At 46.8% G+C, this 16,040-nt stretch overlaps 1 protein-coding gene across 1 annotated transcript in view; it reads left to right on the top strand.

The window, feature by feature from the left end:
* Positions 1 to 12,881, top strand: part of chid1 (chitinase domain containing 1) — an 89,023-nt gene extending 76,142 nt beyond the window's left edge. The window contains exons 10-12 of the mRNA XM_078415053.1: positions 5,899 to 5,979; positions 11,387 to 11,429; positions 12,594 to 12,881. Coding sequence (XP_078271179.1) covers positions 5,899 to 5,979; positions 11,387 to 11,429; positions 12,594 to 12,692 — 223 coding nt within the window. The 3' untranslated portion in view covers positions 12,693 to 12,881. The remainder of the gene's footprint in view (positions 1 to 5,898; positions 5,980 to 11,386; positions 11,430 to 12,593) is intronic.
* Positions 12,882 to 16,040: the final 3,159 nt, after the last annotated feature.

The following is a 16,040-nucleotide window of genomic DNA, read 5'->3' on the forward strand; positions in this document are numbered from 1 at the left end:
ACCTATTGTCTATTGTCTAATGTCCTTAAACTGAGCACTTGGTAGAAAATGCAGCCTTGGGGACTCACACATGTGGTTGGAGAAAAGAACAATTCATCACCACTCCCGTCATGATCATTCCCCCAGTTTAGTAGTCGGTGTGCTCGTCCTCCTTGTCCCCTCTGCAAGAACTTTGTGCAGAGGTTGTGGCTCCTCCAGTGCCTTCTTCTGATCCACATTCGCAGACAGACTGTGTGCCGTTCCTCATATTTTGCTTGGGCAACTTCCAACCCAGCGGTATGAATATCGACCTCTAACTTCAAGTAACCCTTCGCTTGCCTCTCTCTCCATCCCTCCCCCACCCTAGTTCTCTGACCAGTCTGACTCTTCCTGATTAAAATGTTATCATTGTATGCTTCCCCTAGCGAAAATGACCGAGAAAAAAATAATAGGTGCAGGAGTAACCCATTCGGCCCTTCGTGCCATTCAATACGATCATGGCTGACCATCTAAAATCAGTACCCCGTTCCTGCTTTTTCCCCATATCCCTTGATTCCTTTAGCCCTAAGAGCTAAATCTAACTCTCTCTTGAAAACATCTAGTGAATTGGCCTCCACTGCCTTCTGTGGCGGAAAACTCCATAAATTCACAACTCTCTGGGTGAAGAGGTTTTTCCTCATCTTAGTCCTAAATGGCCTACCCCTTATTCTTAAACTGTGACTCTTAGTTCTGGACTCCCCCAATCCCGGGAATGTTTTTCCAGCATCTTGCCTGTCCAATCCTTTAAGAATTTTATATGTTTCTATAAGATCCCCTCTCGTCCTTCTAAATACCAGTGAATACTAGCTCAGTCGACCCATTCTTTCATCATATCTCAGTCCCGTTATCCCGGTAATGAACCTGGTGAACCTACGCTACTCAAATCCTCTTGTAATGAAGGCCAACATGCCATTAGCTTTTTTCACTGCCTGCTATACCTGCATGCTTACTTTCAGTGACTGATATACAAGCACACCCAGGTCTTGTTGCACCTCCCCTTTTCCTAATCCGACACCATTCAGATTACAATCTGCCTTCCAGTTCTTGCCACCAAAGTGGATAACCTCACATTTATCCACATTACACTGCATCTGCTATGCATCTGCCCACTCACCCAACCTATCCAAGTCACCCTGCAGCCTCATAGCATCCTCCTCACAGCTCACACTGCCACTCAGCTTTGTGTCATCCACAAACTTGGAGATGTCACATTTAATTCCCTCGTCTAAATCGTTAACATATATTGTAAATAACTGGGGTCCCAGCACCGAGCCTTGCGGCATCCCACTAGTCACTGCCTGCCATTCCAACTCTTTGCTTCCTGTCTGCCAACCAGTTCTCTATCCATGTCAATACCCTACCCCCAATACCATGTGCTCTAATTTTGCACTAATCTCTTGTGTGGGACCTTGTCAAAGGTTTTTTGAAAGTCCAGGTACACCACATCCACTGGCTCTCCCATATCCATTCTACTCGTTACATCCTCAAAAAATTCCAGAAGATTAGTCAAGCATGATTTCCCCTTCTTAAATCCATGCTGACTTTGACCGATCCTGTCACTGCTTTCCAAATGCGTTGCTAAAACATTTTTAACAATCGCCTCAAGCATCTTCCCCACTACCGCTGTAAGGCTAACTGGTTTATAATTCCCTGTTTTCCCTCTGCCTCCTGTCTTAAAAAGTGGGGTTACATTGGCTACCCTCCAGTCCACAGGAACTGATCCAGAGTCGAGAGAACATTGGAAAATGATCACCAATGCATTCACAGTTACTAGGGCCACCTCCTTGAGTACTCTGGGATGCAGACCATCAGGCCCTGGGGATTTATCTGCCTTCAGTCCCAACAGTTTACTTAACACCATTTTCTGACTGATGTGGGTTCCCTTCAGTTCCTCCCTCCCACTAGATCCTCGGTCCCCTAGTATTTCCGGGAGATTGTGTTTTCCTTAGTGAAGACAGAACCAAAGTACTCGTTTAACTGTTCTGCCATTTCCTTGTTTCCCATTATAAATTCACCTGTCTCTGTAAGTGACCTACATTTGTCTTCACTAATCTTTTCCTTTTTACATATCTAAAGAAGCTTTTACAGTCAGTTTTTATATTCCCCGTAAGCTTTCTTTCATGCTCTTTTTTCCCCCTCGTAATTAACCCCTTTGTCCTCCTCTGTTTAGTTCTAAATGTCTCCCAGTCCTCTGGTTTGCTGCTTCCTCTGGCCAATTTATATGCCTCTTCCTTGGATTTACTCTACATTCTACATTTTCCTTGAACTGCATCCCCTTTGATGTCTTGTTTTCAAACCTACCCTTCCATATCTTTGCGTCTTCCTCTCCCTTGACTCTCAGTTTGAAGAAGAAACTCAACCAGAAACATTACCCATTCCTTCCATGCGGAGATGCTGTCTGTCCCGCTGAGTTACTCCAGCATCTTGTGTCTATCTCTGGAGTAAACCAGCATCTGCAGTTCTTTCAGACACACTACGCCTTTCTCTCTTGACTGACCAGGTCTATTGTCCTTAATCTAAGAGATATGACTTCCTCAGGAAGAAAATGTCCAGGAAACGTTCCTCCCTGATGAATCACAGTGTCAGAGTCACAGGCTCCACTTCATCAACTCTGCAAATCTTTACATCCATAATCCTGAGTGATTTCTATCATCAGCTTCCACACAGTTACTGCACATTCCCGTCCTCCCACATCTATCTTGCTTTAATTACTGATTAGCGAAAATGAAATTATCAACTGGATATTTATTAATGTTAGTAATGATTTTATCCCATCTACAATCTCATTTCAAGATACCAGCTGATTGGATGCAGTAGAATATGCTGAATCCCTTTAAAATGGAGAAAACTGCAATCAGATTATGTCAGACCCACGATCGGACTCGCTCCCCGGATATAGTTATTTTTAATCTGATTCTGATATGAAGCTGTACCTTTGCCCTTGTCTCACAGAAGCCCTTACTCACCAAAGTATACACTCTGTAGTTGCTGAACCCACGGAATAGTTATTAAGCAGAAATGTATTTTTCTTCAATTTACTGTGGATAATTTTTCTAGTGTAGTACGATAGAGATGAGATGTTTACAGATCCTGTGTTGCATTATTCATGGAGCATGTTATTCTGCAAGATGTGCTATTTTGTTGAAGAGAATATTATCGTAGTACTTGTCTTCAAATAAACCTGCTGAGGACATTCCCTCCCCATTTCCCATCATTAGCACCACTGCAATTCATCTCGCGAGTAAGATGGAATAAATTCAAGTTCTGCTGGAGCAGATGTGTGCTTGTCCTAGGCTGCGTAATAACGCGCTATTGTACCTGCACGATTCAAATGGTCCATTGTGTCAGTCAGAGTGATGGGGTGTTGTGTGTGACTGTCTGACAGAATCCTCACAGTCAAGAAGAACTTGCTGTGTTGTCACTTCCACCCACAATGTCTATGCTGAATATGATGCCAAGTCCAACACTTATTTGCTTGCACACAATCCATAATCACCCATTTCCTGCATGTGCATATCCCCATCCAAATTTATATACTAAAACTCTCGTTTGTTTGTTCCTGAACTACAGCCAAAACGGTACACGATAGTGCGACAATTTTAGACCCACCTTACTCACCGTCGTCCCTTTGGTGCTAATGGAAGAAGTTTCATTATTCGGTGTTATTTATTTAAAGTTATTCACATTTTAAAGTTTAAATCTATCTCCTAGGGAGGGAGGGAGTGGGAGGGGGGAGGTGGGAGGATAAGAGGGGTTGAGGGGGATGGAGTGGGGAGGAAGGAGGAAGGGGAAGGAGTAGGGAGGGTGGGGGAAAGGAGGGGGCAGGGGGGAGGGGAGGGGAGGGGGAGGGGGCAGGGGGAGCAAAGGGGGGGAGGAGAGGGTATTGCACAAATGCAAGAGAGGTTTGGGCCCAACGGGTCCACTTGGTCTAGTGTCTCTTAAATGCCACGATCATTATCTGCCTCAACCACCACCCTGGCAACACGTTACAGCCAATCGCCACCATCTTTAGAAAAAAAACTTGCCCGCACATCTCAGTCTGAAGAAGGGTCTTGACCCGAAACGTCACCCATTCCTTCTCTCCAGAGATGCTGCCTGTCCCGCTGAGTTACGCCAGCATTTTGTGTCTACCTTCGATTTAAACCAGCATCTGCAGTTCTTTCTTACATATCCATTAAACTTTACCCCTCTCACCTTAAAACTATGCCCTGTAATATTTAGGGCGGCACGGTGTTGCAGCGGTAGAGTTGCTGCCTTACAGCGAATGCAGCGCCGGAGACTCAGGTTCGATCCTGACTACGGGCGCCGTCTGGACGGAGTTTGTATGTTCTCCCCGTGACCTGCGTGGGTTTTCTCTGAGATCTTCGGTTTCCTCCCACACTCCAAAGACGTACAGGTATGTAGGTTAATTGACTGGGTAAATGTAAAAATTGTCCCTAGTGTGTGTAGGATAGTGTTAATGTGCGGGGATCGCTGAGCGGCGCGGACTCGGTGGGCCGAAGGGCCTGTTTCCGCGCTGTCTCTCTAAATCTAAAATCGAAGTTTAATTTTTCCATCGTGGGAATGGACGTGTCAATTGTGTGCGTGCATGTGTGTGGGTGTGCATGTGTGTGTGTGATAAGTAGGCCATTCTACTTGTATTTATAAAAGAGAAAGTTTGAGTGCTGGGCACACCTCATTCTCCACAGAGGACACTAGCACGAAGCCCACAAGCGACGTTTGTAGAGAGCTGCCACCTTGTGACTTTTCTTTTAGATTGTGTGTTGAGTAAATGGTAACTCGAGCCACCTTGTGATAGCTCTTAGTGCTAATGATAGCTGTACCAACTTGGTCCCGTACCTGACAAGGTACCAACTTGATCCCGTACGTGACAAGTGAAGAAGGTAAGCTGTTACTAGTCAACTCTGGGCAGGACCACAGCTTTGTAAGGAGAGATTTGCAAATTTGATCCAGAGCGTGTTGCCTAGTGACGGGGAAGGGTGGTCTGCTCTGATTTCAATCAGTTTAGACATTCATCAAACATTCATTTCAACCACTTTAGGTATGAATATGGTGTGTTCATGCCACAATTGAGGACTTTTTATATGGGCCAATGCGGACAACTGGTATACATGGCCTCCTTCCATGCTGATTCTATAAAAATGACCCTGACCTTCACACATAGCACAGAGTGAGGCATGGGTATTTAGTCTTCTTAGAGTTACGAACTAAGGTAAGCTGTTATATTTTGAGCACCAGATTGCTGTAGCTAGTAGGGCTGCTGCCTCACAGGTCCAGAGACCCTGGTTCGATCCTGAACTCTGGCCCTATCCGTGTGGATTTCGCACAATCTTCCTTGACCGTAAGGGTTTCCTTCAGGTGCTCCGGTTTCCTCCCACATTCCTAGGACATGCAGATTGTTGGGCTAATTAATAATAATAATATTCCTTTTTTCGTCCCACACCGGGGAAATTTACAGTGTTACAGCAGCAAAGTGGATAGCAAGAGATCATTCATTCTAAATAAAAGTAAAGACAAGGATAAATTGTCATCGGTTTTCTGTGTATTCTTAACTGTTACTGTTGACTCGTCTGCTGGGAGCAGTGCTGGTTGTGCAGTCTCACAGCAGTGAGTTGCTCCCAGTGTGTGTGAGAATGGTAGAATCTGGTGGGAGTTGATGGGAATGTGGGGAGGATAAAATGGGACAAAGTGTAGGATTAATGTAAATGGGTGTTTGATGGTGGGCCAATGGACTTTCATGCTGTGACTCCCATTACAGTACGGGGCACTCTGGGCTGAATAAGAGCAGTGCTGTATACTGAGGACCGTATGTCTTGGTAATTGCCTCTCAAGTAACATCTTCACACTACCAGCCTTTCTATGACCACTTTATTTTTACAGGTACATAGAGATTCTGAAAGATCATCAGACAAAACTGCTTTGGGTTGACGAGGTTGGTGAGCATTACTTCGAATATAAAAGGTGAGATTTCAGGTAACAATATGCTCATTCTAAAGAGCCAAGTCCTACACACTTCCCATCGCTCTCCTGCTTCATTCTGCGCTGTGTGTATCTCTACCCTCAAATGGCTGCCACTAATCTTTTCCACCACATTGGTCCATTGGACTGCCGAAGTGCGGAATTAAATGCAGCGCACGATTTAACTAACATCCTGGCAATGAGCTGGATCTAGAAAGTGAAACAGATGTGGTGTCGTTAATAGTGGATGAATCACATATCAAAAAGATATCAGTGCAGAGGATAGATAAAAGTGCAGGGTTATCAGAAAAAAAACAGTATAGAGGTATTAAGTGGCGGCGCCTAACGGCTGCGGCTCGCTAGCAGTCTGTTCGTCTTTTTTCCTTTTTTTTGTTGTGTGTCGGTGTTGGGATGGGTTTTTTTTGGGGTTTTTTTTTGTGGTGTATGTGTGGGGGGTGGTGGTGGTGTGGGTGGGGGGTGGGGGAAACCTTTCTCTTTTAGGTCTCTTCCTCACGGCACAGGGTGCGGCTCGGCCGCGGGGCCTAACATCGCCCGGTACGGCTCGGCCGCGGGGCCTAACATCGCTGGTGCGGCTCGGCCACGGGACTTAACAGTGCCCGGTGCGGCTCGGCCGCGGGGCCTAACATCGCTGGTGCGGCTCGGCCGCGGGACTTAACAGTGCCCGGTGCGGCTCGGCCGCGGGGCCTAACATCGCTGGTGCGGCTCGGCCGCTGGACTTAACAGTGCCCGGGCCGCGGGGCCTAACATCGCTCGGCCGCGGGACTTTTCATCGCTGGTGCGGCTCGGCCGCGGGACTTTTCATCGCTGGTGCGGCTTGGCCGCGGGGCCTTCCATCGCCCGGTGCGGCTCGGCCGCGGGGCCTTCCATCGCCCGGTGCGGCTCGGCCGCTGGACTTAACATCGCCCGGTGCGGCTCGGTCGCAGGACTTAGCTGCGCACGGCTCGGTCGCGGGGCCTAACATCGCCCGGTTCGGCCGCGAGACGTTTCAGCGCCCGGTGCGACTCGGCCGCGGGGACTGTGCGGGTCGGACGGGGACGAGCTGTCTGTCCGTGGGCGTGGGGAAGAGAGTGAAAGTTTTGTTGCCTCCATCACAGTGAGGGGGTGTTTGGAGTCACTGTGATGGACGTTATGTGTTGGGGTCATGTGTCTTGTGTTCTTTTTTGTGTGTGACTGCTATGTAGTTTCGTTCGGTACCTTGGTACCGAATGACAAATAAAGCTCTGTTGAACTGTTGAACTGTTAATGAAAATGGTTCTGTTGGAGATTAAAATGTTAGGAGATGAAAAGCATCTACATGGTCCGAAATGAATACATTTTGTTTTTCTTCACAAAAGAGGAATGAGATGAATGTGATGTTTTAAAGAGTCTTGTATCACCAGACCTAGGTAAAACAGGGAGGAAATTGCCCAGGTTCTGACCATCACTTTCCAGTGATCTTTGACAACATGCTTGTGGCAGAGTTCAGGCTGCTCACCATTACGTTGTTTAAACAATGAGATATGGATATGCTGTGACTCCTGCACCAGAGGGTGGTGAGTATCTGGAATCCCCTCGCCTGAAGTGTTGTGCGGGCTGGATCATTGGGAGTATTAAGGAGGTGGATACATTCTTGAAGGATCGAGGAATTGAGGGCCACGGGGAACTGACACAGCAGTGACCATTGCGGGTTATAGTGACAGAAGGCACCTTCATGGAGGTTCTGCAGGGCTCTCTACTTGGTCTGTAGCTTTTAGTGAAAGCATTACGAAAACAGGCCAACTTCAGTGAGGCACGTTTGATTTCCCAGTGGAGCTGAAATGGGCCGTGTGGTTACCCAAGAGGAAGAACGTGCCAAATTACAAGAGGACATCAACAGACTGGTTAGGTTGGTGCACAGATGGCAAATCAGGTTCATTTCTGAAGAGGAAATACGTAGTAAATGGTGAGATACTAAGAACCCAGAGAGATGTAGGAGTGCATCTCCATTGATTCCTGATGGTAGCAAGACAAGTGGATAGGAAGGTTTACGGGCTACTTGCTTTTAGTGGCTACAGTACAGAATGTTTGCGAGGGATGGCCATTTAAAACACTGACGGCCACAACTAAATGACTGTGTGTCATTCTGGTCACCCACTAAGAATGGTTGACACCAGAGAGAGATACAAGGATGTAGCCACAATTATAAATGCTTAACTATAAAGTAAAACACAAGTAGGGTGGAAGAAAAAAATATGATATAACTTCAAAATGATGAGGGCCCTGGAGAGAATAAAGAGGAAAGACCTATTTACGTGATGGATTACTGAGCCACAGAATGGTTGCAGCAGGAAAAGAGGCTATTCAGCCCATCTAGTCCATACTGTTTCTCCATCAGGGCAATCCAGCCAATCCCAAAGCACCAAAAACGATTTGCTTTCAGGCATTTATCCAGCTCCCTTTTGAACAGCAGAATTGAATCTGCCTCCACTATACCCCAGGCAGTGTGTCCAGACCCTAAACACAGTGCATGGGCAAAATGTCTTCGTGTTCACTTTATATTCTTTTATTACTGGCCTCTCTGCCAATATGAAATGTTTCTCCATCCACTCTGTCTAGACCCTTGATGATTTAATTATGCCTATCAGATCCCCGTGCAATCTACGTCTGTTTGAAGAAGCTTCTCCAGTCTGAGCACTTAAGCAAGATCCATTAACCACGGAATCATTTTTGTAAACGCCTTCTGATTGTGTCCAAAACCTTTACATCTCGTGTGAAGTGCACCACCCAGCACTGGATGTACTACTCCAGTTGTGTCAGAAACCAGTGTATGATAATGGTTTGCCAGTAGTTCCTTGCCCTTGTCATCGCTGACTATTATAAAGCCAGGGTCCTGTGTGATTTTCAAAACAACATTCTCAACCCTGCCCGTATACTTTTAATGAATCAAGCACATATGCTCCCAGCCCCTCCTCTTCTTGTTTTGAGTTACACCCACTGAGTTACATGGCCTTTTCTCCTATAATCTTCCTACCTCAATATAACACTCGCATCTCCCAGCACGACATGCCCATTTCCTTGAAGTCATTGTCTGTTCTCCACACAGTCAACTGTCTCCAAGTTTTGTATCATCGACAAATTTGGAAATTGTACCTTCTATGCTCAAATCCAAGCCATCAATATGACAGAAAATCAGCAGCGTGGGAGCTCTGCTGCACACACTGGCTCAGACTACAAAGCGACTTGTCCCTCAGGCTGCTCGATTCTCATTATTTAACCAGTGTTGAATCCACACTGCTGCAGCTCCTCTTGTTGAATGAATGACCTTTAATCTCAATTGCATATCTAATTGTGTATTGGTTTATAATTATCTCGTGTACCGAGATACAGTGAGATACTTTGTTCTGCGTGCTAACCAGGCAGTTCATGCAATATGTGAGCACATCAGGTAGTGGAAAAGAGAAAATAAACAGAATGATGAATGTAGTGTGGCGGCCTATAAAATGTCACATGGGATTCCTTTTATACCGTATCAAGCTGTAAGAATTCAATTAAAAGAGAGAAAAGACATTTAGTTTTCATGCGATAGGTACAAAATGGTGGAGTAACTCAGCGGAACAGGCAGCATCTCTGGATCGAAGGAGTTTCAGGTTGAGACCCTTCTTCAGACTGAGAGCCATGGGAGAGGGAGACACAGAGATAAGGAAGTGTTAGGTGTGAGAACGAGATCTCAAAGAGGATGAAGTTCAAGGAAAATGTGGAATAGATCATTGCTAGCTAAGAGAAGGTGACAACAAGACATACAGAGATAAAATGTAATCAAGGGGACAGTCAGACTGGTCGGTGAACTAGGAAGAGGGATGGATGGAGAGAGAGGGGGTATGCAAGGGTTACTTGAAGTTAGAGAAGTCAATATTCATACCGCTGGGGTCTGAAGAAGGGTCTCGACCCGAAACGTCACCCATTCCTTCTCTCCTGAGATGCTGCCTGACCTGCTGAGTTACTCCAGCATTTTGTGAAGCGAAATATGAGATGCTGTTCCTCCAGTTTGCACTGAGCCTCACTCTGACGGTGGAGGAGGCCCAGACTAGAAAGGTCAGTGTGGGAATGGGCGGGGGAGTTAAAGTGTTTAGCAACTGGGAGATCAGGTAGGTCAAGGCGGAATGAGCGAAGTTCAGCGAAACAAACGTATTTATTCACAAAATGCTGGACTAACTCAGCAGGTCAGGCAGCATCTCAGGAGAGAAGGAATGGGCGATGTTTCGGCCGCCTTAACCAACCTGATCTCCCGGTGGCTGAGCACTTCAACTCCCCCTCCCACTCCCAGTCTGACCTTTCTGTCATGGGCCTTCTTCAGTGCCATAGTGAGGCCCACCAGAAATTGGAGGAACAGCACCTCATATTTCGCCTGGGCAGCTTGCAGCCCAGCGGTATGAACATTGAGTTCTCCAACTTTAGATAGTTCCTCTGTCCCTCTCTTCCCCCCCTTCCCAGATCTCCCACTGTCTTCCTGTCTCCACCTATATCCTTCCTTTGTCCCGCCCCCCTGACATCGGTCTGAAGAAGGGTCTCGACCCAAAAAGTCACCCATTCCTTCTCTCCTGAAATGCTGCCTGACCTTCTGAGTTACTCCAGCATTTTGTGAATAAATACCTTTGATTTGTACCAGCATCTGCAGTTATTTTCTTACACTACCTGTTGTTCAGCGAAACGATCGCCGAGCCTGTGCTTGGTCTCACCGATATATATGAGTCCACACCTGAACAGTAGATGAGGTTGGAGGAGGTGAAAGTGAACCTCTGCCTCACCTGAAAAGACCTTCGGGGTCCTTGGATGGAGTCAGTTTTCATGCAGTGAATGTGGACCATTGGTACTCACTCCCTGAAATCCTCAACATGAGCACTGGAAAATTATAATCTAGCAGGCTTCATCTACCAGGCCTACTGGGAAGTAGGAAAAACCCAAAGGTCTGTTTTTGGCTAGCATTGCCTCAATGGGTCAAATGGTCTCCTTCTGTGCCATAACTTTAAATGGCTCTCTTAACATGGGATAGTGGTGCTAATGAACCTGGTACAGAGGGAGGTGAATCAGATGAAGAAATGCTGCCAGGATGACTTGGGTATAATGGTGGATGAACCTAGTCTGGTCTTTGCAGGGGATGAGCCATATGAACCAGGTAGAGGTGTTAAAGGGAGATGTGTAGGAAGGAACTGCAGATGCTGGTTTACACAAAATGCTGGAGTAATTCAGCGAAACAGGCAGCATCTCTGGATAGAAGGAATGGGTGACGTTTCAGGTTGAGACCATTCTTCAGACAGTTAAAGGGAAGGTGGGAAAGGCATGTCATTACAGTGTTGGTGGGAAATGTCCACGACAATGGGAGACATGGTTATGAATCGCACCCCTCACTGTATGATGCCTCTTCTCTTTGCAGGTTCCAGGGTGGGAAACATGTTGTGTTTTATCCAACATTAAAGGTGAGTGAGCCCATTGTCTGAGACCGTTTCTGCAATACCTCCTGAAAGGATGAGTTTTACTGTAGAACACAAAGTGCTGGAATTAATCAGCGGGTCAGGCAGTGTCTTAAGATAAGGGCTTGAATTGGGGACATTTTGGGTTGGGGGTCCTTCTTCATACCCTCTGTGTTTTACTGTACCTGGTTGTGTGCTTATAGAGGTGCACAGAGAGTCCTGTGGATGGGCACACAGTCCCAGCATTGCTGGCTGGCATGGAACCTCCCTGGCAGTTGTGTCCCGATCCCCTGGGTGCATCAAGGTCCCTCACACAGCACCCTTTCACTTCGTAGAACCCTACATCACAGAAGAAACGCAGCAACCCAGTTGCCCACTCTTTGGTAGAACTCTCCAATGGCTCCAGCTCCCCACACATTCCCCACGACCCTTTCAATATGTAATAACTAGCAACTGCAGGTGCCGGTTTATACTAAAGATAGAGACAAAATGCTGGAATAACTCAGCGGGCCAGGCAGCATCTCTGGAGAAAATGGGCAGGTGACATTTGGGGGTCAGGACCCTTCTTCAGTCTGATTGCAGAGGGGAGTGGGGAAAAAATGGAAGTGAAAAGAGGGAGGACAAATCACGGCCGGCAACAGGTGACGTCAGGTGAGGCACCCCACCCCCAAAAATACTAGCCTTAGCCTCACGGTTTGCAACTATGTACCTCTCTAGGGCTCACACCTGGTTCTTTATCTAACCTTTGTCCAACAATCTGACTATCAGGGAACCCCCTCGTCTGACGTCATGATTTGTTCCGCCTCTTTTCCTTTGCAGCTTTTTCCTTCCAGTCCCCCTCCAATCAATCTGATGAGGGTTCCTGACCCGAAATGTGACCAGGCCATTTTCTCCAGAGATGCTGCCTGACCCTCTGAGTTACTCTAGCACTTTGTGTCGACCCTTTACTTTCAGCTGCTTACAGAGACCTATCTATCCACTTACTGCCAAAGTGTAAATGATTGAACCATCCGCCTCTCAATTAAACTTGGTAACCTCAGTGCTGTAAGTGGCCGAGAATGGCTTTATACAAATAATTCAAAGGTCTTCCACTCTAAGCATTTGACAGGGTTGTGGTTTTTTTTGTCTGTATGGGACTACTCACCAATTTTGTTTTCTTTTTCTTCACAGTCCGTACAGTTACGGTTAGAACTGGCTAAAGAGTTGGGCACCGGGATCTCTATCTGGGAACTGGGCCAGGGGCTGGACTATTTCTATGATCTACTGTGAAATTATTGTCTATTGTCTATTCTATTGTCTGTGTCTATTGTCTATTATCATTCCCACAACGACTTGCCCAGAAGGTAGCCACGGTGGGTCTCAGAGCCTGATCCAGTGCACAATCAGAAGCTGAGGTCAATATTTGAAGCTCTCAGAGATAAATGTCTGGTTCACAAAACATGGTTTGAAATAAAAATTTTGAGAGTACTCTTGGTTTCCTTTTTTAATGAAACGGGAGGTTTTAGTCACAGAGTCTTACAGCCTGGAAACAGGCCCTTCAGCCCAACTTGTCCACACCAGCCAACATGTCCCATTTACACAGGTCCCACCTGCCTGCGTTTGGCCCATATCCTTCTAAACCTGTCCTATACATGTACCTGTCTAAATGTTTCTTAAACGCTGGGATAGTCTCTGCCTCAACTACCTTGTTCCATACACCCACTACCCTTTGCGTGAAAAGGTTTTCTGGAGATTTGTTTTTGTCTTCGAGATTTCAGTGGCTGGTACCACGAGTGATTTCAGTACCACGAGATTTCAGTGGCTGGTTACTTGGGCTGTACTCTGCACAGCCATCTACAGACATACTAATGATATTCCCTACATTCTCATCCAAGTAATTTATATATATTACAAACGACAAGGTCCCAGCACGAATCCCTACGTTGGCCCACTTGCTACATCTTTCCAATCAGATAAACACTATTCACCACTAATTTACTTTTGTGTCAGATGTTACGCTGTGGAATAATACATTTTCTAGTGAGCCCGGTAGGTTTCAAGAGAGCAAGAGAAACAGTGCCAGGTAAGTTAAGGAGTGTGGGTACCGGAGCCCCGGTGTGTGGGTGAGTACCCGAACCATAGTCCCAATGTGTTGAAAAGGAACAGAGGAAGCAGGGCCTTACGTCTGTTAAAGAGAGCGCAGGAAGCAAGGTTCGGGTGTGACAGGGAGCACAGGATGTTGCCTCGTGCCTGCTGTATGCATCATGGGCTGCTTCATTTACTGACGAGTCGAGAGTTGAACATTGTGCAATCATCAGTGAGCATGCCAGCTCTGACCTTGCTGAAGCAGCTGAACATAGTTTGCCCTGGGTCACAGCCCTGAGGAACTCCTGTAATGATATCCTGGCACTAGGATGATTGGACTTTGACAAACACAATCAACCTCCTTTGTGAGAGGTTTGACTCCAACGTGGAATGTTTTCTCCTTAATGCCCATGGACTTCAGTTTTACCAGGGCTCCTTGAAGCCACATTCAGTCATTGACGTTGAGCACAGTTACTCTTACCTTTTCTCTATGGGGATTTGGGGTTGCTTTGTCCTGCCATCCTGACACCGTGAGCTTCCTCGATCAAATCCTCTATGTCTGATCAATGCCCTGCCTAAATATGAAACTTACTCTTCATCTTCCATGTTTTGTATCAGTGTCGGTTGGGGTAGCCACTAAATTAGCTTGAAAGTAGGAGACAGGGTGGGTGTAGAGGGTTGTTTTTCATGCTGGCCGCCTGTGACAGGTGGTGTACCACAAGGATTGGTGCTGGGTCCACTATTGTTTGTTATTTAATCATTTGGCTGTCACTGTAGATGGCATGGTTTGTATGGTTTGGTGCTGTGGCGAACTGAGAAGAAGGTTGTTCACAATTATGAGGGAATCAATTGGACCAAGGAATTGGCTGAGGAATGGCTGATGGAGTTTAATTTAGATAAAGCAAGATGTTGTATTTCGGTAGGACAAACCAGGGTGGGACATATACAATAAATCGTAGGGACCTGGCAAGTGTTGTAGAGCAGAGATACCGAGGGGGCAGGTACATTGTTCCATGTCGGTGACAAAGACATTTGGCACACTTGCCTTCATTGATCAGTGTATTGAGTAAGGGAGTTGGGATATTACGTTACATCTGTACAAGTCTTTGGTAAGGCCGCATTTGGAAAACTGCACAATTCTGGTTGTCCTGCTTTTGGAAGGATGTCGTTAAACTGGAGAGGGTGCAAAAAATATTCACCAGGATGTTACTAGATCTGGAGGGTTTGAGTTATAAGGATAGGCTGGGTCTTTTTTTCTGGAGCATTGGAGGCTGATGGGTGACCTTATAGAGGTAAATATAATTAGTCGGGGCATAGATAAGGCGAATAGCCACACTTTTCCCCAGTTTCGGGCATCTAAAACTAGAGGGCATGTTTCAGGTGAGAGGTGAGATTTAATAGGAACGTTAGGGGCACCTTTTAACACAAAAGGTGGTGGGTGTGAAACAAGCTGGTGGTGGAAACGGTGGAGGCAGGTGCAATTACAACATTTAAAAGATCCTTGGACAGGTACATGGATAGGAAAGGTTTGGAGGGGTACAGGGCAGTTACTGGCAAGAGGGAACTAGCTGGATTGGGCAATTTGGTTAGCGTGGGTGAGTTAGGCTGAAGGGCTGATTTCGATGCGATATGATCCTGAGCTCCCACTGTGTCCCCAGATATCCACCCCGGACTCATGTCACCTTCCCCAGATAGACCTTCCCCCCCCCCCCCCCCCCCCATTCACGCCAGCTGGGCAGAGCACAATGCCGCACATCGTGCTGGTGGGCCCTGCCAGTCTCATCAGCCCCAACTGAGAAAGCTTTGCAAAGGCATGCCGTTAAAAACCCAACTGTGCCAGGCTTGTGGTTGCCTCCCCAAACAGCAGACACTCACAGGCATGCCTTGTGTCTGCCGGGTGGTAACCCAGGGAGTGATTGTAGCTTGAGATGGGCATCAGGCAGCCTGGCACTGCCGTCACTGGCACAGCTGGTTCTTGGGCCAGTGATAACCAGGGGCAGTGACAGGGTAATGGGTTGTATGGGAGGGAAGGTTTAAGACTGGGTGACGGCAAAAGCAGTAGCCACGTGCTTCTCACCCAGCTCATATCTATCCATGGGGAAGTGAGCTGGCATGTAGCAGTGACAGTGGACAGCTTGTGACCCGAGCCCTGTGTATGCTCACACCCCAGCCTACTACTGTGCAAGGAAGGAGTTAGAACCAAGACCGGCCTTGCCCCTCTTGTGTGGTGTCCGCAGCTCAGACCCCCGTTCCAACCCTCACAAACACTTGGACCACCCTGTGCAACCCTCACGGAAAACCCTACCTCAGCAACAAACCACTGGACTTTGTATGAAGGTGCACTGTGTACTTCAGCTTGCACTATTACGGGTCTGGATACCTAGTACAACTGATCATTTGTTGTATTATTGATCATTGTATGTTTATTTATTGCATTGTTGCATTCATGTGCCTGTGAAGCTGCAGCAAGTAAGAATTTCATGTAACAATTAAACACTCTTGGCACTTGATTGCACAGTGGCAGAGTTCCACCACTACAATAAAAATATTCTG

This window comes from Rhinoraja longicauda, chromosome 18, assembly GCF_053455715.1.
Source record: "Rhinoraja longicauda isolate Sanriku21f chromosome 18, sRhiLon1.1, whole genome shotgun sequence".
NCBI classification, from domain to species: Eukaryota; Metazoa; Chordata; class Chondrichthyes; order Rajiformes; family Arhynchobatidae; genus Rhinoraja; species Rhinoraja longicauda.